General features: G+C 37.2%; 1 protein-coding gene across 3 annotated transcripts in view; it reads left to right on the top strand.

Moving 5' to 3' along the window:
* Positions 1-24584, top strand: part of SLC9A9 (solute carrier family 9 member A9) — a 237887-nt gene that overhangs the window by 51412 nt on the left and 161891 nt on the right. For all 3 annotated transcript variants that reach the window (XM_069792259.1, XM_069792258.1, XM_069792260.1), the window contains exon 5: positions 19422-19537. In XM_069792259.1, coding sequence (XP_069648360.1) covers positions 19422-19537 — 116 coding nt within the window. The remainder of the gene's footprint in view (positions 1-19421; positions 19538-24584) is intronic.

The following is a 24584-nucleotide window of genomic DNA, read 5'->3' as shown; positions in this document are numbered from 1 at the left end:
CCCTTGTCTCAGGGGAATGTGTAACAGTACAGTGCCAAGATGCTGTGCTGAGATATTTGTGCCTTCATACCTCCTTTTCTGCAGGGCTTTCTGCCTCTAAAAAGACATCTGAGTTACTTTCCCCTCTTTCTCTCACTTCTTTGATCTGCTTGATCATTATAGTCTAGCTTACTCTTAATTTCCTCTTGCTAGCCCATTTTGAAAGCCTCATGTATGATTTCCAGTTAATAAAATTGCCATTGGGATGCCCTTTCTCTTCCTTTAGCATAATCATCATCACTCATGAACAGATGCTGGGGAGGCAGATGATCTTTCAAATGTAGCAAGGAAGACTAGGAGGAGAGTGCCTGGAGGCAGATTCAACCACTTACAAGCATGTAGTCACACACCGTGGTGCTAGCGTGCTTCGGGTAGGGAGGGGAGCAAGAGCTGAACATCAAAGTGCAATGGAAATGTAAAATCCTTAGTGCTGTGACTCCTCCTTTCATCTGAGCTTTTTCTCCTGGCAAGGTGTTGCAGGCAGTTCTGCTTCCTATGCCACTGAATAGATTCAAGCTTCAGTGAATGTAAATGGATCTGGTTTTTATCCTTTAGAAGTTCTAACACTCACTAAAATTAATTTGATTGAAAATATTTTCAATCAGCAAAAGCAGGTACAAACAGTCTTTCTAGGACAAACAAGGCTCGGGTATTCTTAAGGCTCAAGCTGCAACAGGATGGGGAAGAGCAGGAAAATTGGGAACAATCCATCCTAGAGGACTCCTTAGGCCGGGTCAAAGTCATACACTGCATGGTAGCGATAGATTGGCTTCTGGCCCAGAAGCTTTGCTGCAGAATTCTGCCTGTCCTTTTGACACTGTGTCTCGTCCCACTTGCAGTCAGCTGAAGTATTTGAAAAAGATGTGGCAAACCAAATGTACCAAATCTATACTTAGCGCTCCCTTTCTGGCTTTGTACTGGGAGCTGGGAACACCCCAGGACCAAGCTCGTGTAACATTTTGTGAAGTAAAAGGCTACTGGAAGATGATACCCACTCTTTTAGTTCTAGGCCCCAGAAAACACAATTTGCTTCAAATAAGGTTTTAGCTCGGCGAAATGACTACCTGCTGCTTGTGTAGGATTTGGACAGCAGAGGGTGGCAGAGCGCAGTTCACAAAGGGACTCGGGGTGCTGGCGGGCGCTGGTGATCGCCCCCCCTGCAGCCCGTGCGGCTTCGTGCGGCTGAACGGGTATTTAACATTCATTTCCAGCCTTGAGTCTTCCTCATCTGTCATGTGGGATCAAGATTTATTCCCTGATCTCTTGTTGCTAGTGCTGTTGCTTAACTGCAGACAGCTCTGCTGTGCTCTTCTGTCTTGTCTTTCATATTCTGTTTGGTTTTTATCATACATTCAGTTACTAGAAAAAACATTGTCGTCGTTATTTCCTCGTAAGCCCAAACGTCTGTTGACGTCAGTAGGAGTTTGACAAGTGTGAGTATTTCTGTGATGTCTCTAACCCTTTCAGTGCTCCAAAACGTAGCCCAGTGGTTATTGTACAGGAGAAAGCGCTATGGAAAAAGAAGGCTGTATGTGTGCATGTGTATAAAAAACTGAAATGTAATATAAAAAGTATAATATATAAGTTAACATAGCAAGAACTCCAAACTGAAGGAAGTAGAGATCTTAAGGCTAATTTTTAAAGTTTTGTCAAGAAATTCAAGAAATACTAAGTTAATTACTTGCAGCTATACCAACAGGCAGCCTAAAACAATTAACGTTTACTTATTTCTGAAGCACTTTTAACTTTTGTGAACAGTCTGAAAATTTTTTCCCATCTGTGGAGGCCTCTCCTGATTTAAGAAAGACTTCTCTAATGTGATATGAGCAGTATCTCATGAACTGTGGTTGAACCTGTGGTACAGACTGCTACTGGCAAGCATTTTGAGTAACCGATTGTCCATATGAGATTAAAAAAAAAAAATATTTCTGCAATTTACAGCTTACAGTGAAGTCTGAATAGATACTCTGTAAAACTGTATTTGTGTGTTTGCATGTTTGTGGTGGGTTGACCCTGGCTGGATGCCAGGTGCCCACCAAAGCCACTCTATCACTCCCCTCCTCAGCTGGACAGGGGAGAGAAAATATAAATAAAAGGCTCATGGGTCGAGATAAGGACAGGGAGATCACTCACCAATTACCGTCACAGGCAAAACAGACTCAACTTGGGGAAAATTAACTTAATTTATTGCCAATCAACCAGAGCAGGGTAATGAGGAATAAAAGCAAATCTTAAAACACCTTCCCCCCGCCTTTCTTTTCTTCCCGGGCTTAACTTTACTCCTGATTTTCTCTACCTCCTCCCCGCCAGCTGCACAGGGGGATGGGGAATGGGGGTTGCAGTCAGTTCATCAAACATTGTTTCTGCCGCTCCTTCCTCCTCAGGGGCAGGACTCCTCACACTCTTCCCCTGCTCCAGCGTGGGGTCCCTCCCACGGGAGACAGTCCTCTACGAACTTCTCCAATGTGAGTCCTTCCCACGGGCTGCAGTTCTTCATGAACTGCTCCAGCGCGGGTCCCCTGTGGGGTCACAAGTCCTGCCAGCAAACCTGCTCCAGCGTGGGCTTCCCACGGGGTCACAGCCTCCTTTGGGCATCCCCCTGCTCTGGCGTGGGGTCCTCCCTGGGCTGCAGGGGGACAGCCTGCCTCACCATGGTCTTCCCCACGGGCTGCAGGGGAATCTCTGCTCCGGTGCCTGGAGCATCTCCTCCCCCTCCTTCTTCACTGACCTGGGGGTCTGCAGGGCTGTTTCTCTCACATGTTCTCACTCCACTCTCCGGCTGCAGTTTCTGTGCCACAGCAACTTTTTTTTCCCTTCTTAAATCTGTTATCCCAGAAGTGCTACCACCATTGCTGATAGGCTCGGCCTTGGCCAGCAGCAGGTCCATTTTGGAGCTGGCTGGCATCGGCTTTATCAGACATGGAGGAAGCTTCCAGTAGCTTCTTACAGAAGCCACCCGTGTAGCCCCTCAGCTACCAAAACCTTGCCATGCAAACCCAATACAGTGTTAAACAAATTTGGCTACAGCTGCTGTATAATATCAAAACCAACAGTTAACATGGTTCACAGTAGGCAATGCTCAGTGATGTAATATCAATTAATTTATATCAGTGCCCTCCCAGGAAGGGAATGTTCTTCAGTCTTGCTCATTTAGGATTATAATCTTTCTCTGATCTTTGAAGTGATGAAATGAAGTAGATGATCATGGAGGCACAGAAATTAGAGCAAGAAAAGAGCTATTAGACCATATAGCTCATTATTCCATCCCTAAAAGGCTACTCTGCAGTGCATTCTTGGGTACTTTGTCCAGTATACATAAAAACCTGGGAGCATGGAAATAACGAAGGAGCAATTCTAGTGTGCAGATATGTCAGTCCTTTTCTCTCTGCTTTGATCCAGCTATAGGATGAAGCAAAGCAGTAATTGCTGCCATTATAGAGAACAAATCTATTTGCATTTCTACAGTGCTTCAGCTCTAGCTGTGAATGTCTAATCAGTCCTATTGCTGGAAAAATATTTTCCAGCCTCTTGTCAAATCCATGTCTGATTGCATTGCATTACCACATAGCCACTTAACTCCACCCATGTCCTGGCCCACATCAGTAGAGGGCTGTGGTGAGAATTTTTTAAGCCAATGCTGGCGTGTATGAAACATAATACAGTAGTGTCAGTGGTTCAGTAAATATTTCTTTCACCTCTAATAGAATACTGCCCAGCATAACATGCAAGGGTAACTGTGCTTCTAGAACTGAAAAACTCTGAGTAATGCATATATAAAGATCCCATTGCACACTTTTGCAGGAATAGTGACATTTGCCCCAATGTCCTTACTAGCCATAATAATTACATTGCGTTTTTCTCACACAGACTTCCCCTGCAGTTTTGATTGTAGGCTGTATTTCTCGTTCCCTGTTCTACATGCTTTATTGGAGTGATAAGCACTATTGAGCAACTGCTACATTCCGATGCAAAAGTAACCGCACGATGTGAAAAACATTTGTAAATTTACCCTGAATCTGAGTAAGCTGGACCTGCTTTTCTACCAATCAGTAGTGTTGTTCTGTCTTCACAAACCTGGAAATTTAAGGTCAGTTTAAGCTTAGTATGCAGTTCTCAGGTCTGATATAGTCTCTTTGTTTCCATCACCCAGCATGGAAGTGTTGTAACCTGGCCAGGTTAAAGATCCCTATAGGAAAAGGAGGTGGCTGGAACAGCACAGAACTGGCACCCTGTCGAACTGCTCATGTGAGCAATGGACATGCTAGAGGTGAGGACAGATCATTCATTACTCCTAAGTTCCAGCTCTGCTCAGTCCTTGATAGCCCTTGGTTCAGCTGAAGGAAAATGTTGTTCAATCAGTTGTCATAGACTTGGTGAAAAAAAGCAAAAAGTGTAACTTGCAATGAAATAATCAGCTTGTTCTTACAGGGGAAGTTGAGTTTACTTTCCTCCTTTTTATTATCAGTTAATTTATGTTAGTAAACACTGTGTCTTATAAAGCATTGTATCACATGAATTTGGTTTACTGATAGGCAAATGTTTATATGATTCATCTGACAGAATTGTTCATGCCTAGAAAAGAAAAGGGGACTTTTTCTCCAAGCTCTTTAAATACTCAAAGATCAATAAAATATGTTCAGGGCATTGTCAGGGACTGACAGTCATGCCCAGTGAGTAGCAATATAAGTCCACAGTTATTCTGCATTTAAACCCTATTGACAGGAGCCAGTGTCTAGGAGCGATACTCAATCTAAGCAAGTGAAGAAAAGAAGACGCAACAGCTTTTAGTGTTATTTCCAGCTAGCCAAATCCCATATGCTTGCCTTATTCATGTTTGTGTTTAATTTGATATGTAATTCACATGAGTTAGACAAAAATTAGTCATCCCATTTGATGTTTTTACATACACAATTAAGAATTATATCCCCTGTAATCTATTGTCACTGTGTTAGAGCTGCTCCAAAGTTAAAATCTTTTATACAAATATCTCAATCTTTTTTCATCAAAGACATTTATTCTTCATATATTTACAAAGTAAATTTCCCATGTCAAAGCAGCCAATACCTCACAACTGCATTTCCATTTAATCAATTTAATTATCATTCATTTGCCTCACCCAGGAAACATTTAAGGCAATTTTCCACTTAATCATTTCAACTAAAAGCTACAGTAGTAGCTTTAGATTTTAAAGATTGTCAGACCTTATCCTGTAGAATGGGAAATTCTATTTTTTAAACAAGACACACAACCATTATGGAGACCCTGTAATGGGAATGGCGTGTCCTGTAACCGGGCATGTGCAAGCCTTGGAGTTTAGAAAAGTGCCCTTCGTGAGATGCATCAAGTCAATCTGTCTTAAAGATGTTACTTCCAGAAACTGTTCAGAAATGCTGTGGTAAAACTCTCTTTTATACATCTGACTTGTGCCTGTGTAAGTCTTCTTAATCAGATCCTAGTGCTAGTAAAATAAAATACAATTCTTTAGAAGGTTGTTCTGCCTTCAGGGGAAGGGAAATGAAAAACTGGAGAGGTAGTGAAGTAGATCTTGACTCATCTGTAGATTATGCTGGAGGTTCAATCATATATCCTACAGGATCCTATAGGTTTATATCCCACAAACCAGAAGGAATAAGCAACAACTTCCACCTACTGCCTTCTACTAGCAGTAACTAACCAAATTTTCTGGCAATTCCTAACCTTAAATGGAACCTTGGTTGTTGTCAGTGAGGACCATGGGTATAGGGTAGAGCCACAGAATGTACTGCTGTGTGGTTGGGGTTCATGCCGTATGAACCCCATTAAAAGATGAAAACAAAAATTCTACACGGGGCTTTTTACAGGGTTAAAGCCTGTGAGGCAGAAGTTTATGGATCACTCCAGTATGGTCCAGATCTGACAAAAAGCAGCGTGTTCTCTGAATATGTAGTATATTCTGGGTAGCATGGACAGGAGATTTTCATTTGCATTGTCATTCACTACCTTGAACTTGTCAGTTGCTTTTAAACATACTTAAAAGCAGAGGATTAGGGAGTGACTTCTCTAGTCCCATCCCTCACACTCCACAAAGAGCAGTTGCCTAACATGCAATATGTTTGGTTATTATTTGTCTTTGCCCCAAGGGAGTTTCTGTGAAAAGGCTGGAGCAAGTTAGTTTAAAGTCCGCTTGAAGCTGAAGGTAGATATTTTTGGCAGCCAGACTGGCAGAAGTTTTTGGGACCTTCTTTCAGGCCAGTCACTGGCATAAACCATTCCCTGAGGCTGCCAGAGGAGTAGGGACTGGAATAGACAGGGAATGTAGAAACATAAGTTGTCTTATTTCCATCTAGTTGCCCAGTATTCACTCTTCCCCTATTCCCAGTGCTCCTCAGGTATGGTAACTAACTGAGCCATCTTTGTCATAGACATTTTGCAACATCAGAGAGAAGAAAAAGTCAGATATTCAGCACAACATTGTCACTATCATAATTAGCCATAATTAAAGGAACAGAATCATATGTGATGCATTTTGATATAAAAAAAACTGTAATGAAGAAAGAGCTATGTTCTATGGAGCAGAACCAACAACACTGTGAAAGATCTGATTAAAATATTTGTGTACCTACTGAACAATGTAATCTCTATGATACAGTAATATAATCAGGTTGGGGAAGGTACAACGCATAACACTGCAGACTCATAACTGCAGACTCAGCTTCCTCACAGGACACTGATAGTTGTCAAATTTTTTACTATTACAATTTCAGAAGCCACAAACCTGTTAAATAAGAGCGTTTTAAAATAGCACAATAGTAGGCTTCTTTGGGACTCTGCTGCTATATTTAATGTATTAAAAAAACATTTCTATCCAGCACACCAATTAAGGATAGCAGTATAAGCAGAAGATAACCTGTTTGCCACAAGTTAAATAAGTGTTTTGAAGCTCGTGTCTTGCTGACTTAATCTGAATCATATCAGGACAAATATTTTCACCCTGAGAAGTTATTTACTGGCCTAGGAGGTTCCTATTTCTGAAAGTTTATCACCCTAGTTTCGTGTCACATTAGACCTATGTGTATGCCTGTCATTCACTTAATTTTTTAATTTTTTTTCCAAGAAAAAATATCATGGTTTTCACTTGACCATAAACATCATTACGCATTAATACTCTTATATCCCTAGAAACAGGAGCTAGCCTGGATGCAAGAAATCTTGTCATTCTCCTCCATCCTTGTTTGCTATAGCAAGGATGCTGTTTAAAAAATTAACCAAAACTTAATATGTTTGTTAAAGGTTGGATGGGTTTCTTTTCCTGTCAACATACTTACAGTGATTCTCAGATTTTCAGAGGTCTAATTTTTGGATTTCAATTACAAAGGAAGAAAATCTGGCACAAGACTGAACCATACCCCTAGAGGTAACCACACCCTAATTTAGAAACATGAAGCTCAGGGTTGATATTCTTAAGTGTTCCTTATTTCTATGGGAGATTGAACCAAGTCCAGGTAGATACATGAAAACTCTCAAGCCTTAGAAAGGTCCCTGTCTGTCCTAAAAACATTCAATGGTTTCATCAAAATACATTTTACATTTCAAAACTGCACTATAAATTAAATGTCCATCTAGGGTGCCTGACAATCTCCACTTATGGTATGGGTATGAATTCCTCTTTTTTTTGTTCTTGAGCACTTGTATCACTATTTGACTGAGCTAATCCAATAAAAATGCTTAAATGGTTTCAAACATGTTTCTCTATAGTTCATTTCATGCCCTATTTTACAGCAGGTTATTCTCTAATCTAATTTACATTATTCTGAAATCACAAACTGATTGTAATTATCTTTAAATGGTAATACAAGCTCATTTAAAGGGAACAACAGGTACTCCAGTGAAAACCTGCTGTAACAGGTCCTTGCAAATAAGATCATGGGTTTTATGTAATTTTGAGGGGAAATATTAAATGAAAATATTTTCATATTTTATATGTAAAATTCAGTGTTTACACCGTATTTTTAAATGTGGGGCAAAAATATTGCTGTTTCAGAATCTTGGGGGGGGGTCATTCTGAAGTTTAGAGAATAGCTGAATTATTCATTAATTAGTTCAGCTTGAATAATAAACCAGAAGCATGAGTCTGTCTTCTGCATAAATTGATAGCAGGTTAGTATCTAGCAATGTTTCTACACTTGGAGAGAGAGTTCAAAACATTATTGGTTCTCACTTTCTTGACTCAAAATACTTTTCTTTTGAATTTCTGCTGAATCAGCCTTTTTCTTCCTTCTAATCATTCAGGTCTGTGAGGTTTGAAGACTTTCCCTAGACAGGTCTTTTATACTAACATTCTCAACTGTCCTGAAACCTATTTCTGAAATTAGGATTTTGCTGTTACATGGAGTTCTAAAGAAAACTCATACAAAAGTTTTTTTTGACACAGGGAATGTTCTTGAGGTTGAAAAGACAAAGTGATCCTCATATATCCCTCTGTCAATATAATAATGAGGTGATACTCAATGATTTTAAAGGTTAGCACATTTGAAGCTTCAAAGGTGAAGAAAACAGATACAAATTTCTGTTCTTGGTCCGTAGGTAATCTGTGATACTTAATGCTATGAGATGTTGTTAAAGCCATGGATTTAGCAAAGTCTTTAATAAAGTCAGACATTTCTATTGATAATGAGATGGGATTAGGGGTCTTCACATTTCAGAATACAAAGCACCCACTCAGCAGAGAACTAGAAAGAAACTTCTCTCACAGAAGGCAGTTTTATAATTGACTGCAACAGGTTGAACTTAGAAAACTCTTGAATGTTTTGACCAGGCTAAATTCTTCAGGATATTGACATGTTGTAGGTAAAGAAAGAACCTTGCATGTTATGATTGCTATAATAATGATAGTAATTGAAATAACTCATTGGTGAACTGAATTCATTGCTGACTGAATGAATTAGCCAATTAATTAGTGAATCTGATTTACCTGACACCCTGACTGACTTTATGTTTTAGTTCAGTACGTGACAACAGTTGTGTAATCTAAGAACTCAGAATTGACATTTAATTACAATGTTTTTAACTCTTGTAGGTAATACCATCATTATCTTATTTTCCCTCTGTAAACTAGGTATTTTCAGCCCTTCTCTTTTCATATAGAAGTCTCTTAGTGTCAGTAATATTATTCTTAGAATTCCACCACCTTCTGTACAACGGTGATTTCGGCATTTCTAAAATAATTTACCATTATTGTATCTGGAAAATCTTATGTCTGATTTTTTTAGATTTTATTTGTACTGTCATGAGGATATCTGTCTCAAAATAGGTGTGTAAGATTGTCAATTATTCAGTATCTATTGGAGGTTCTCTCAATTAATAATACCGAGTGAAGTAAGTCTTGATGTAATGTTTAAATCTTTGTAGTGCAATAAATTATTCAGTGGCACTATGATTTGGACACAGTACAGTTGACAGTGCTTCATGGCTCATTTGCCCAAGTAATTGTGAGATTTTAGTCATCACTCAAAGATCAAGTGGAGCTTTCTCATTGCAAAGAGGTTAGGTTTTTATGTATGTAACACATAATGGCTCTGATATAAATGGAGCTCAGGAACACGGGGATCCTGAAGCTATGTTATGCTCATTAGAGGAATATTAAAAATGCATTCAATAATACCGTGCAGTTGTGAGCTGTGGTTAATTGGTTTGTATGTCTTCAATGCAAAATGTTGTAAAACTGTAGTACAGTAAGGGCTATTTGAAAGTCAGTCTGAAAAAAAAGAGGTTTGTTTTTTAAAAAAAAGAACATGAAATACCATTTATTGACAGTTTCCAATTATGTCTGGTGACCTCAACTAACTTTTCAGCTCATGTAGGTCCACATCTTACTCCCTTTTTTTCACTCCTCATTTACTTTTGCTACATTGTTAGCATTACTTAGCAAAATCTACAATTGCATCTTGAGATTTTGAACTTGGGCAAAATGTTTTTTCCAATTTAAAGCAAAGCATCTCTGTATCTCAATAGGTATTTTCCCTGGTCAAATGTACTACAGAAAACTAACCAAAATAAAATTCATACTGACATGTAGCAATTCTTTACTTTCTTGAGCACGACTCCATAGAAGGTTGTTTTTAAGTAAGCAAAGGCTCAGACATTCAGGCTTTCTGACCACTTGGGCATTCTGCATAGTCTCATTCAAGCCAGTCCTAAAGAATCAAACACAAATATGGTTGGTCTTTCCTAAAGTCAAAGGACTTAACTTACCCGGGCATGACAGCCTTGCAATTGGGCACAAATGTAGCAAACACGGTAACCTCTGAGCTTGCTTTCAGCGATACAGTGATGACAGATTAGCACAGGCCTCTGCTACCAACTAGCATGCACACACCTTGCCGAAGCCCATGACTGGATATGTTTGCATGTGTTTCAATTGATCTCTCCCAGTTTCAGTATAAGGACAGTCTCTCGTTTTGGTCCTGTATCAGTAAAGGTGGGCTGTAGAACCCAAGATAAATATTTTAAAGCATGTTTCAGATCTCTTCAATTTTTCTGTTACCAGTGGCCACCAAATTGACTGATATAGAAACCTGGCTGGATTTTTTTATCCACATTCAGTATGTGTTTCCTTGATTGTTCGAATAACTCTGAACAGCCATCACTTTCCCAAAAGTCCAACACCACACAAATATCTAATGAGCTAAGCTACTGTTGTGGTTTAACCCCAGCCAGCAACTACACACAATGCAGCTGCTTGCTCGCCTCCTTCACAGTGGGATGGGGGAGAAAATCAGAAGGGTAAAAGCGAGAAAACTCATGGGATGAGATAAAGACAGTTTAATAGGTAAAGCAAAAGCTGCGCACACAAGCAAACCGAAACAAGGAATTCATTCCCCACTTCCCATGGGCAGGCAGGTGTTCAGCCATCTCCAGGAAAGCAGGGCTCCGTCACCCGTAACGGTTACTTGGGAAGACAAATGCTGTAACTCCAAATGTCCCCCCTTCCTCCTTCTTCCCCCAGCTGTATATGCTGAGCATGACGCCGTATGCTCTGGACCACCCCTTGGGTCAGTCGGGGTCCGCTGTCCCGGCCGTGTCCCCTCCCAACTCCTTGTGCCCCCCAGCCTGCTCGCTGCTGGGGTGGGGGGAGAAGCAGAAAAGGCCTCGGCTCTGTGTGAGCACTGCTCAGCAATAACGAAAACATCCCTGTGTTATCAAAGCTGTTTTCAGCACAAATCCAAAACATAGCCCCACACTAGCTACTATGAAGAAAATTAACTCTACCCCAGCTAAAACCAGCACCAGCTACCTATAGTACCATGGTTACTGAAATGCAGCCTTTCTTGCTAATACCCACATACGTCATACCTCTGAGGTGTAAAGTGTGTTTCTCTTCATTAGGCCTTCCCATCAAAATTTCTGATTTAAGAAGCAAACAGAAGATAATCTGTGACTACTAAAAAAATTCTGGTGGTACATCTTTTCCATTGCTCATTGGGAAGTGCTAAGCAAAAGCACTTCTTACATCACCTAATCTCCTGCCAGGAGCACAGCTGTGCTCAGTTGAACTGTTTCTCAGATCTATAGATGCTAAAGCTATGCGTATATTTCTTATACTCAGCTGTTGAACAGTCATTGTGCCTCAGGTAACTATGTATGCAGTGGATTTGTAAAGCCAGTTTCTTTTCTGTTCTTCTGGTTGTTTCTACAGCAAAAGGGGTTTTATTCTTGTGCGATTTATATAGAATAGCTAAAGGTGAATTTATTATCAGTTTATGGTTACCTGAGACACTTCACTGAGTTTTTCTCTTGCTTTGATTCATTAGCAAATGATTTATTGAAGGAAAAAAACTGATAATACCCTTTCTAGTGACAAAACTGATTTAAAAGATGACAAAAAGAAGAATATAATAGTACATAGAGCAGTTTGAAATGATGAATCACTGTAGCCAAAACATTTGATGTGCAGCATTCCACTGTATAGAAAAAGTTATAGGAATATATTGGCATGGTAGAAATAGAAAGATCAGAATAAAGGAATGAGTATTTCATGTTCATCTCTACTATTTTTGTTTTTCAGCACACATTTTAAATTCTGACTAGTGACTTTTTATTACTGTTGTGATATTGATCAGTCAATCACTATGTTACTTCATACACAAGCAAGAATAAAATAATCTACTTTTCCTATTGTTGGCTTATTAATATTGCTATTCCTTGTGAAAAGAAAGAAATACAGCTCGGGTTTTTTTCGTCTTTTGCTTGCACTATTACAATCCGTAGCTATGTTAAACTGGCTTCAGGCTACAAGATAATCATGTCTAGATAGAGTAAGATTCTTTAGGGAGTTAGAACATGAGATGAAAAATTCTCTGCAGATTAGAAAACATATTTGGCAAGAAAGGTTTACATTACAAGTCTCATTCATGCTACATAGCATAACTGCACAAACAGTTTAAATCTGGAATTATGTTTTTTAAACCTTTAACACAATAAAGACCCTTAGCAGTAAGATTCAGCAGTGATGTTGCAATGGATAACAAAACTGAAGAAAATACAACTGCTGATAAAATCATCAGGCAGATGGGGCTAGCTGTATTGAGGATACGGTATGTGTATTGTACATCTTCACTTAGCAGTTTCTGTTACATTCTAATTATGTCCCCTACAGCTTTAAATTAAGAGTAGATTCTTTTAGAACTGATAGGTTTTCCCATTGCCTTGCATGTGATGTGAAGATTCAGTTACTTATCAAAGAAGGAGCATCCTATGAAGCAACCTGCCAATATATATTTATTGTCATAGTTTTTCAGTTTGCTCTAATGCAGAGGCATAGGTGCTGTGGTGCCAGTTTCTGCAAGCCGAAGATTTGGCCAGGATTTTTTAGGAAGCAAAGCTCAGCACAAGTTTTTTTACCTGACTGCACCATTCAGGCATATTTTTACCATGAGGGATTTGTAGGATTTATTTGAACTTGAATTGTCTCATCTCACATGTACCTAAGCTACCTTATGCAAAGGTAGCCTGCTTGTCATTGTCATCTTGTTCCCCTTTGTTCACTGTTCATGCATATATAGTCCCTCTCAACAGTTCTTTTGGACACCATCTTATCTTGCATTCGCAGAAATGCTGGTGACTTGGGTTGGTTTTTAACGAGCTGCATTTAGGTATAGTACAGCCTTTTGTTATATGTTTAGATGTCAGGTATGCTGCTTACTGACATGTTTCTTATATGGCCTTTCTCATCCACCTATATGGCTAAAACTCTTGCCAGGCTTTCACCTTTCCTGTCTTGATGACTCCAGTATCTTCTTCCTTCATGGACGTGGTCTGATCCCATCTGTGGCCATTCACAATGCTTCTGTTAAAAATGTTCTCCCAGTTCCTTGACAGCTTCTTTCTTTGCATCTTTCCTCCAGCCTCCCCATTCTGTTCTGCATCAGACATACCCAGCTTGCCTCTACTTTAAAACTACAAATTATCTCTCTTCTACTAGCAGTATGCTGGATAGAAATTTTACTGTTTAGAACTTTCTGACAAGAGCTTCCCCCAAACCCCTAAAGCAATTTCACTCTCTCATTTTAGATCCCTTCTTAAAACCAGCTGTTGCTAAAGGAAACTCTTGCAAAAAATAGGCTTCTGCTGAGCTGCATCTAAAGCTTTTCCTGAGCATTTAGATAGTGTCTTGTGGAGTAATTACTCTGTAAAGTCCTTAGGAGAGGGCTCTTTTTTTCCCCTCTGCATTTAAACAGCAGCTAGTTCAAGAATGTCCCAATCCCAAAGCAGCTAGAGAGCAGCTTTATAAATAAATTCACTGGAAACTTCCAGCAGTACCCACACAGCCAATGTGCTTTCCAAACTCCTTTCCTCAATGCATGGCAATAAAAGGTTAGTAGCAGCAGAACTGTGGTAGTAAAAAACCTGGTCCTTTTACATACGGAGATTCTTCCCCCTTTTTTCACACAGGCAAGCTTTAATCCAGTCCAGCTTAAAAAATGTAAGGACAGCCCAATGCTCAGAATCATTAAAGCCTTGCAGAGATTTTGTTTCTGTTCTTCAGTGTCTGTTATTTTCTTTAATTTTTTTGTCAGCCTAAAGTTTATTTTGCATTGTTGTACTGAGATTTTATGTGGTGTACTTGCCAATTCATACTGGAATTTATGTAGTTAAAGCTCAGTTTCACAGATGATTCTTACTTCAGCAAGTCAACTATTTATGTGGTATCTCCTCTACTGTGTAATGACAGCATTGTATGTAGCATTTTTTAGAGATGAGGCAGTAAGTGCCAGATTTGCATAATCTGGAAAATTCTGAATTCTCCTGTGTTTCATTACATTACCAGTTTTTTCTTTTCCTGTTGAAGTGGCAAAATACCTGCTGTAGCTTGATGGGCTCATCCCCACACTTTCAAAAAAAATATGTTTGGGTGTAGAAAATGTCAGCTCTCCTGCGCAAAGCTAATCTGAGTTTCATTCTCCTGTTGTACTATTGTATTAATGTTCCAAATCCATGACCAAATCAGTTATTCACAAGTATTATTTGCAGTGCTGAACCATTGCTAAGTCCAACTTAGAAGTCTTCAGCGACTGTTTATTACTGATCAATTTACTTGTCATTTCTTTCTAAATGTTCCTATATTGTTTCTAATGTTTCTAATCATCTAGTTTCTGATTGCACAAATAAATTGCTGAATTTGCATATTTATTCATGACAATAGGAAGTTGATAAGGAGGCAGGGCAACCCCAAATCAACTCTCTGCTCTGTATTGATTGTATGTAGCTCCCTGAACAGTCATATATTCCTAGATGCCAAAAAAGACATGGTTTAGGATGCTTTGTCACCTAGCAGGATCCACAGCTTCAAGTTACCTATACAAAGCTAGAGGGACAGAGGGGAAAAGAATTAGACTTCAAAGTGTAGGCTCAAGCTCAGGCTTCCATCACCCAGGATGAGGACCCAAATCACCTGATACCACATACACTTTCACATTCATGCACTTTCCAGCTCTTTAGTTTAATGAATAATGGCAAATGATAAGCAAGGTGGAGCAGCTTCTAGGCACTGGGAACCTAGAGTCTCTCTTTGGCATGTTCATAGTATCTAGGAAAAATGAAGGTGAACGAGGTGAAGGAGGGGTTTGAATCTGAGGCTCACATGTCTTGCTCTATTAGAGTTGAATGAAAAGGGACTGCAAAGTGGAACCACCTCTTTTTCATTCAGCTTTGGATTTTGTGAGGGCCAGGTCTCAGCATCTCTCTAACAGACCTCACTGGCAAGACAGGTCATTCACTAGTTTGTGAATCCCAAAGAATCTTTAGACAAGCAGTACGTGCATTATATAGTGCTGGACAAGCCCTCCAAAAAAGACCTGTTGGGAGTTAAGAGGCTTTATGGATGAAAATTAAGTGTAGTAAGACTCTAAGGCAGCAGCTCTGAGGATTCAGATTTCCAACGTAAGTAGAAGTCTCCTATCTAAACCCTTTCATAGATCTGTGCCTCATTCTTTTTGTTCCATAGAATACTACTTGCTGATTCATTTTGGGAAAATAAAAGAACACTATCTCAAGTGGCTAATACAATATTCTAAATGGTGCACAGTTCATGGTATAAATGCAAAATCCAGACATATACAGAAAATAGCAGTTACTTTGTAACATTTGTTATCAGAGAAGTATCACATAGAACTCAGAGATAAAGGTCCCATAAGGGGCAACCACTTTCCAAAAAACCTTAAAATATAGATCAAAACCAAGATTTTAAAAAGTATATGAAATATACAAAAATTACTTTGCAGGTGTATTTTAAAGTTAAGATTTTCAAAGTCACATTGGAAATTAGGTTTACATTGATTTGCAACTTAGCTTCTATATTCTTTATGCAGCCTTGAAGATCTCAGTTCTGATATTCTAAAAGAATAAAAAAATAAAATTTAGCATTCTAGATTAGTAAAAAAGCAAAGTAAAAAAGATGATTTCACAGACAGGGATCCGAAAGATGGAACTATCATCCTACTAAACAGATTAAGAGCTCCTAATATTGTTAACTTGATTTGAGTCAATAGCCTACTCTATGTCAACAGTGAGCACTGGGTTCCATTCTAGTGGGACAGGAACATTCTGGAGGAAATTCAGTCTCACTGACACTTTGACTTATTTACAACTTTTTAACAGATATTTTAATATTTTTTTTTAACATATATTAAGTGGATTGTTGAAGACGAATAAAGCAATCAGATTTGCTGAAACTTGGTGGATGTAAACTTGCTAAAAATAACCTAAATGTATCAAATGAAATTACACCAGCCCTAAAAATCAATAAGACTATTTTTTTCAATTCTAGTTTGTAATAGCAATAGAGGCATCAGTGCAGGGTATTTCCTTGGGATTAATCTCCTGCTGTCATTGGGGTATGCTTTCCTCACTGGATTTCCATTAAGAACAGTTATGTTGTGTAGTACTGGATGATGTTTAATATCGAGAGCTCAGGTATCCAGCTGAGATCCAGCTTTTCAATATGTAGTGGAAAAGTCACACTACATCATCAACTAGTACTCTAAAAAGAGTTATTAACATTTCTCATAGACAAATAGCTTTATTTTTTAAATTTGACTATATATTAGAGTGTGTGACCTGAATAATCTCTGTCACTGAAGACAATGATAAAGTCAGAGTGAAATTTTTTAATAATAAAAAGTTACAAGCTGGAATACACAGGGTTGGAGTCTGATCTCAGTTTTACCAGTCTAAAATGCAGATTAACTCCTGTGATTTAGAATTGGAATTTCTCTTAGTTCTGATCTGTAAAACTGAGAACAGGATCTGATGTCATATACAGGATAACAAAAGCAATTTTATTTACAATGTAAATTTAAAAAATACTAAACACATAACATAGCTTGTGATATATCTAGAGAAATACAGTAAAGGTAAATTCCAATTATTTTAGTGGATGTGAAAGTATATCCTGTATTACAATGAATATATTAAATTATTTTCCTGAGAGCAAACTCTTGGCTGGTATAAACTGCTATAGTTCTGTTAATTTTACAAACATCAGAGAACTTACTCCTGTTCAGAACTGCCCTTTGATTTCTAGTTTTCAAAATAGCCTCTAGATGGACTTTTTGTGTAGTTTGGAGAAGATAATGAGAAATCAAATTCTGAGATTACTAGCAAATTATAATTGAAAATGAAATAAAATTTTCTGTTTTAAAGTTATTTAAAGATACTTTAAAGTTATTTAAAGTTATTTAAAGTGAAGGGAGGTTTGCATTTTGTATGGCTGTGTCTAGTAAGAAATCACTGATAAATGATGATTAATGATCATTTCAATGTATTACCTTCATTAAAAATATACAGCTTTTAAAGAAAAGATAAACCAGTGCATTTTAAAAGTTAATTTGCAATAGGAAATTATTTCTCTGCATGTTTTCATATGTGTTAGATGGAGGAGGTACAAGTACAGATTCTTGTGGTTTAGTTAAGCCAGCAGTTTTGCACATAATCCAAATGTATGTCTGCACTTAGTTGGGTTTATGTTTGAAAAATTGGACCTTTGCCATTTTAGCATTACCAAAATGTATTAAGTAGTTCATGAATTTAAAAAAAAAAAAAGAAAATATAATATTCTGAGTTTGTGGTTCTCTTTTCTCTGTTGGATGAGGGTTAAGACCTCAGTGGTTAAATCAGCACCATTGTTTAGTCTGATCTTCAGTTTTATTTCCCTTTTCAGTGCAGGCAAAAATTGAATGATATGTGAATTAAGACCAAGTTCTGTCAGTCTTCAACTGTACTAAAATTTATGGCAAATTTAGACCTCCTGTGTCCATGAAAGACTCCTGAATCAAATTTTGTCCAGTTCATCTGCAACTTTGTACAGACAGTAAGCAGAGACATATTGAAAATATTTAGTAATGTATAAGAAACAAAGCTAAAGACCAGGATGATGTCTACACTGGGTATTTAAAGAATTATCATGACTGAATTTGCCAGATAGTCAAAACTTAATTTTATTTATTATTTTAAAATATTTTTAACTGAGTCAGAAGAGTATCTCTGGTCAAAACGGCAAGCAGGTTGGGCAATTATTTCTAAAAGGCATGCGTATGTTCACTTCCATTACTGTTGACTTTTGAGACAATTGCAAATCAGGATAGCAGCACCACAGTCAGTTTTTTAAGAACTCATTCCTTAAAGCAGACATATTTGTGCTCAGGATAAAAAGACTAACTTCACTGCAGGGTCTTGAATCATTATTTTTTGGGAATGGAGAGAAAGTGAGCTCATTAATCAAGGAGACCCACAGCTGCATAAATTGTTTTAGAACAACTGGTGGCTGACTGTTTGCTAGGCAGCTTATGTAAAGACAGACACAAATACTTAGGACCATTGGGGAATTCTGCGGTGACCTAACTGCTTCCCTCTTAATGTAATAAGGTTACTATACTTCAGAAAATCTGCAGCGTGGTAAAGTATCTGAAAACAATTTGTAATTAACTCTCAGGCTGTTTGTTTAGTAGCCTTTTATCTGTCACTCAGATCTTCTGTACTTATGTGACTTCAGAAACATTTTAGGAGTATAGCTGAGGGCAAAACGTGGCTAGGTATGTGAATGCATGTAGCCCTGTTTAAATGATTTTTTTAAAGTCTAGTTAGAAGAGCACAGTTATTAATTTATGTGTTGTGATTATGGAAAAGGTATTGAATGCAATGGAGTTTTTTATTAAATAGATTGGAAATGTACAAAAATTTAAAAATCAACTAGAAGTTCTAACAAGTGAATTCCTTTTTTCAAGGTATTTCAAGATTCTTGTTAGAATACACATCTCAGATGGCATTACCTAGTTATATAAACCAATAACATTTCCTGTTGAAACTAGCGAGGATTTAGCAGTGCATTTTAAAGTGTGACTTTATTGCCTCACTGTCATTCTGAGTTGTTAAATATCTGTCTCACTTGGAGACCTTATCTGGAACTTTGAATACAGCTAACATTTAAAAGCTGACAGAATAAAACAATTAATTTAGAAATATTAGAGCAAGCCACAGACCTGATAGTAGAACTGCCTTTGTTTAAATGTTCTACAACATTAGACAAGTTAGTCTTAATAATGTCTTCTTAAGCTTGCATTATCTTTCCTTTTGAAAAATAAACAGCTAAAAGCATTGTCCTCTGCTACCAGCAGATGACAATTATTCAGAAAAGTCTTTGCTTTGGAATTGTCTGTGACATTTCAATACAATACTTGAACAGTTGAATAGGAATTAGAATTTTTATATGATAGCAGTTTATGTTCAGTATTCACACGATATGTTTGTTTAAAAGAAGCTGAAGAGAATAAAAACCTGCTTAGTACTGTAAATTAAGCATGAGTGTTACTTACTCTGTCTGAATACCTGTCTTATCTTTCCCCTGACAGGTTGATAATGTATGGTTTTGTGAAGGCCATGGTACACATTGGCCAGTTGAAAGGATGGGAATTCCACTTCACCGACTGTTTATTTTTTGGATCGCTGATGTCTGCCACAGATCCAGGTAACCGTTTAAAATAAATTACTTTCTCAAAAGTCAGAAGAGTAAATAAGAACATAACAACTGCATGTGCCATAGAAATGTTCAAAGTCTCCGTTCTTGATTTTTTATTCCCATAGCTGTTAAATGTCTGGTCTGATATTCTGATAATCATAAGTCACATTGGCTCCAGAGATCCCTTGTGTTTGTTTTAGTAACTGGTTTACCTATGTTTAGCTCATGAATTTTATAAATTATATGGGGAACGTAGCTTTCGGATTTGGCCATATAAATATTGGATTTAAGGTATTGGTTTACAATTTGAATGCAGTGTTTCATGATAAATACAACACTAAAAAAATAGATACCAACAGGTTGACTTGAATTCACAGATGTGAGATTTAAAGCCTAAAGTTACAGTAAATTGCCAAGTGTGGGAAACAGACTCAGTGAATTTTGGAATCACAGAACTACAGAATCATTTTGATTTGAAGGGACATCTGGAGGTCTTCTAGTCCAACCTCCTAATTGAAACAGGGCTAACCTCAAAGTTAGCCTAGGTTTCATAGATTTGCCTGGGGTTTGTTACATTGAAAATGTTAATAAGAGTACTCTGATATTAAAAGGAAAGTATTGCTTTTTGCATCTGTGGGACAATAGTGAAGGAGGAGGTGAAAAAAGGATGTTTTTATATGTTATCTACAAAGAGACAAAGTACAAAGTCTGCCAGGGTACCTTGGATTTTTGCAAAATTTTCAGTTGAGCTGTTACAGGAAGTAGAACAGAAAGCATTTTGTGATGCACATGACGTGCTGCATTAGTGTTAACTAGCCTTGAGAAGCTTCTCTGAGAAACTTATGAATAAATCTTTCAAATTCCTGGCTATTAAAAGAAATGACAAAAAGCAACACTGTTCTACAAATTTGTTCCATTTTTTAAACGAACCCTCAATATTTAACAAACAACTTAGAGCTTGTGATTTGTCATTCTGATGGTTTAAAAATATTTTAACCATTTATTTCTACAAAACTGGTTGTTGCAAGATTGCTGTAAAAGCTGCATCAAATTGTTGTTCTTGAATTAATCCAAGCATCCAATATGCTACCACTTATAAAATCACCCAACTACTTTAATAAGATTCAGGACATGATTGGAGCCTATCCTCAGAGCAAGAGAGAAAAACAGAAACTGAGAGGAAACCTATGAAAATAAATTGCTTATGGAACAAAAGGTTGCTTACAGCTTCCAAGTACATTTCTTGATTGTGCCATGAATAAGAATATTGCAGTTGGCTTAGTTTCTTTTCCCATTTTCCAGTCCAACACTATTTAGTTTCACAAATGAACGTGTTCACTTATGAGGGGAAATATGTAAGACAAATGCACTGATTTTGATTATAATAGTATTAAATCACCACTGATTAATCTGGAACAATCATGAGAAAAAAAAGAGAAGCTCCTCCTGCCCTGGAAGGAATAAGAAGTGACAAGGATTACTTTTCCCAGATTTTTAAATAGGCTTAAAAAGCTAACACTGCAGTTAAGAAAACTGCTTTCAGTGTCAGAAACTATCATTGATTAATACTGTTTGTAGTTACTCTTCTGCTTATATAGAGTGTCTGTGCATCTCCAAGAGATTTTTTAATGTTGTCTTGTTCCCTCTCCCATCTATTCACAGTATTCTAAGCTGTTTCATGTTTTTACTAATCTTATCTGTAAAATTCAGTCCCTCAAAGACTTAGATAATTTTGAATGAAATTTTTGCTTAATTAAATGGTAGACATTGATGAAAATATTTCATTGTGTTGTAGGATTTGCTAGTGAATTATAATCTCAAGCCATGTAAAGAGCTCATTGGAATTCCAAAATCAGTTAAAACATGTTCCCCTGGAGGACTGATACATACTATAGCATAAAATAATCAGTCTAATGATTTTATATGTAATATCTAGCTTTTTAAAAAAAAGAAATCTCTGGTAAAATGTTGTTAGTGTTATAGAAAAGGATAGAATAATAAATTACTGTCCTAAGATTAAATAATAAATTCCTGTCAGATTTGCTACCTGATTTTTCATTTAATTCTTCACTGTGTAGGATTATAAGCTCATTTAAAAAAGAGATTTAATTTCCCTTGGCTGTGGAAAGCAATTAAGTCTCAAAAGATGTTAAAAACTGATCTGTTGACTTGACAGAAGTTGTTTTGATTGAGTTCCTTATTTGTAGTCGTAAAGATGACTGGTAGATGTTTACATGTTAAATGAAGACTTTTACCAGGGCAGTAAACAAATGTATGCCAGCTAAAAGTTGCTGATATTGTTAGGAAGAAGGAAATAATGTCATAGCACTCTGTAGCTTTTATTTTTGAAGGGTATTTGAAGATCTTTAACACAGAGATTTTCGCATAAAATTAGTTCAGAAAAACTGCTTTTATATGCTATAGGTTCACTTATATAGAAAACTAGCACTTGAACTAAGATTAAGAAATGAATTTATGACTGGATATGCTTGGGACTGTTGCATTATAGACTGTGATCCCTAAGCATCTGTGATACATAAGGATGCTTCAAAAAACTCTCAGGTCTCTAGAAAGAAAAGGTAGAAACTTCAGGGACGAAGCAAGGTTACTTTCAAGTGAATCATTCATTTTACAGGAAATATCTCCTACCAATAATTTATCATTTCAGCAGAAAAAGCTTCTCATTTCAAGACTTCAGGTGAGAGGTTTAATTTCTAAGCTATAGAATTTTAAAATTCCCAAATTCTCCCTTCATTAGTCTTTGATTTAAAATTACAGACCAGTGTTTATATTTTTTTCTTGTTATTTCATCTCTGTAAATGTTGAAAGGGTTTCCCTTGTGTTAGTATTGTTTTTTGATTTCTAATATTACCTGACTCTGGAATTTTTTTGGTGTGATCCTTTCAAAGGGGATAGAGCAGTTCCTCCCTATGTTCTGGTACATGCATCACTCATCAAGAGCAGCAAAGAGACTGTGGAAAAGTTGCTGGTGTGGCGAGTGGAGCCCCCAGCTCTTGGTCTCTGAGCATCAGAGACCTTCAAAATGAAACTGCCTCACATGTGAGTGTGGATAAGGTTATTCTGACAACAACTGGCCTCTGTGGTTGAAAGGCAGACACAGCAATAAGCCCCAGCAATAGGCTGCTTCAGGGTACCAGTGGTTGTAATGGAATAAGGTGAATGACAGAACAAAACTGGCACATGAATGAAAAGATTTGACCTCTGCCTTCGCCATCAAAAAATAACTGAAAAGTACAACTTTGGCAGTTTATCTTAGCTGTTGTTATTAACACATTCTGTGCAATGACCTTCCAATCCAAAGACATTTCATGTATCTTTAGCACTTCTTTTTTTTTTAACTTTTGACATTTCAAGCATAGAAAACAGATTTACCTTCACAAGGTTTGCTGAAGCACAGCTATTCCTGAGCTATATGAACTCCCTTACCTTTGGTCATATTAATAGTTACAAGGCTCTTGTCTATTTGAAGTTACTATGGTTACAGCGGAACTGGAGATGTGAGTTGCACTGCTTTTGTTATTGATAAAATTGGATATTTATGAGAAAGAGCAGTTTCTGTTTCTCATAAAATCAAAGGATTTTGCATTAAGAAGCATAATTTATAAATTCAGCAAGCTAATACATTTTATACACTGGTTATATAAGAATGTTTATAAATTTTTTTTAATTAAAATATTTTTAGGCTTTCTTCTTATTCACCACTGAACTAATCTGTGAGTGGCGTGACTGCTTAGTAGGGAAAGGAGACAGTAATTAAAATTGGAATTGTTATTTTTAGAGAAAAATTTATAGGAAATATAAGTGAGATTTCTCTCATCTCATTTTCTTCCCATTTGATACTGCCCTCCTAAAAGAATTGGGCCCATGAGCTGTGAAAGATATTGATAGTTCTAGTCAGAAGACTGAGGTACAATAATACCAGTACTTTATATGATGGTCTCATTTATTTTCTGACCTTCCTTATTCTTTCCAAACATAACAGCAAAGAAGTATTGGATACAGCTAGCTTAAGAATTGTTGTAGTTTGCTATATTTCAGTTATACATGCTTTTTATGGGAATTAATAACAAGCGAATTTGTTCCTATGTATGTCAAAAGATACCCTTCACAAAACAGCTCCACAGACACTTGTTCTGACTTGGGTACAACCAAAATCATGCTAAGCTTAGCATTTAAAAGATGTTACCTCAGTCCATGAAGTCAACAAAGAAGTGAATCAGATTTCTGTTGGCACAATTACTGCAAAAATCTTAGATGTTTCACTATTTCATGCTTCCCATTACTGTATTTTTTAACGAAGGTCACAACCTTTTCTGAGTCAGGAGCTGTGATACATGTTATTTCTATTTGTGTCAGTTTTCTACTACCACAAAAGATGTTTGTTTGTTGTCCCCCAATTACCTGTCCTTCTAGTTCTTTACCTATCTCTGTCTGTGTCCTCGTATGCTTAGTTTGAAATAAGAGATGAAGAGATGCTGTGTACTTTAATGAAAAGTAGTTTGGTATTTTCATAACACATACTGTATCTAATGAATTATACAAGCCTTTGAGTAGTTACCACACAAAAACCAAGCCCTACTTACTGTTCCTCAAAAGCGCCTTCAGAAAGCCAGAGAGGCCATACTTACTGCACTATAGTATCTATAATCTTTACTTAGATATGAAAGTTCTCAAATATTAGACATGTTACTATGGTATATGATAGCAAATACTGAATTTTTAAATTAATTTCCTTAAGTTTTAAAGTCATCCATCAGACAAAACATGATGTGACTACTTTGGACAATGATTATTCCTAGAGTATTATTCTATCCAGAGAGTAATTTAAATTAACTTTCTTCCATAGAACAGTATCACATCCCTTTTAATAGGCCCCTTCTGAACTATATCCATAGATTCTCATAATTAATGAAGGCAAATGTGATCTTGAGGAAATTACTAGATGGTGTGTCGTGGTTTAACCCCAGCCAGCAACTAAGCACAACACAGCCACTCACTCAACTCCTTCACAGTGGGATGGGGGAGAAAATCAGAA

The sequence above is a fragment of the Haliaeetus albicilla genome, chromosome 9 (genome assembly GCF_947461875.1).
Source record: "Haliaeetus albicilla chromosome 9, bHalAlb1.1, whole genome shotgun sequence".
Classification (NCBI taxonomy): domain Eukaryota; kingdom Metazoa; phylum Chordata; class Aves; order Accipitriformes; family Accipitridae; genus Haliaeetus; species Haliaeetus albicilla.
The sequence above is the reverse complement of the archived record's forward strand: the minus strand, read 5'-3'. Positions and strand labels throughout refer to the sequence as shown.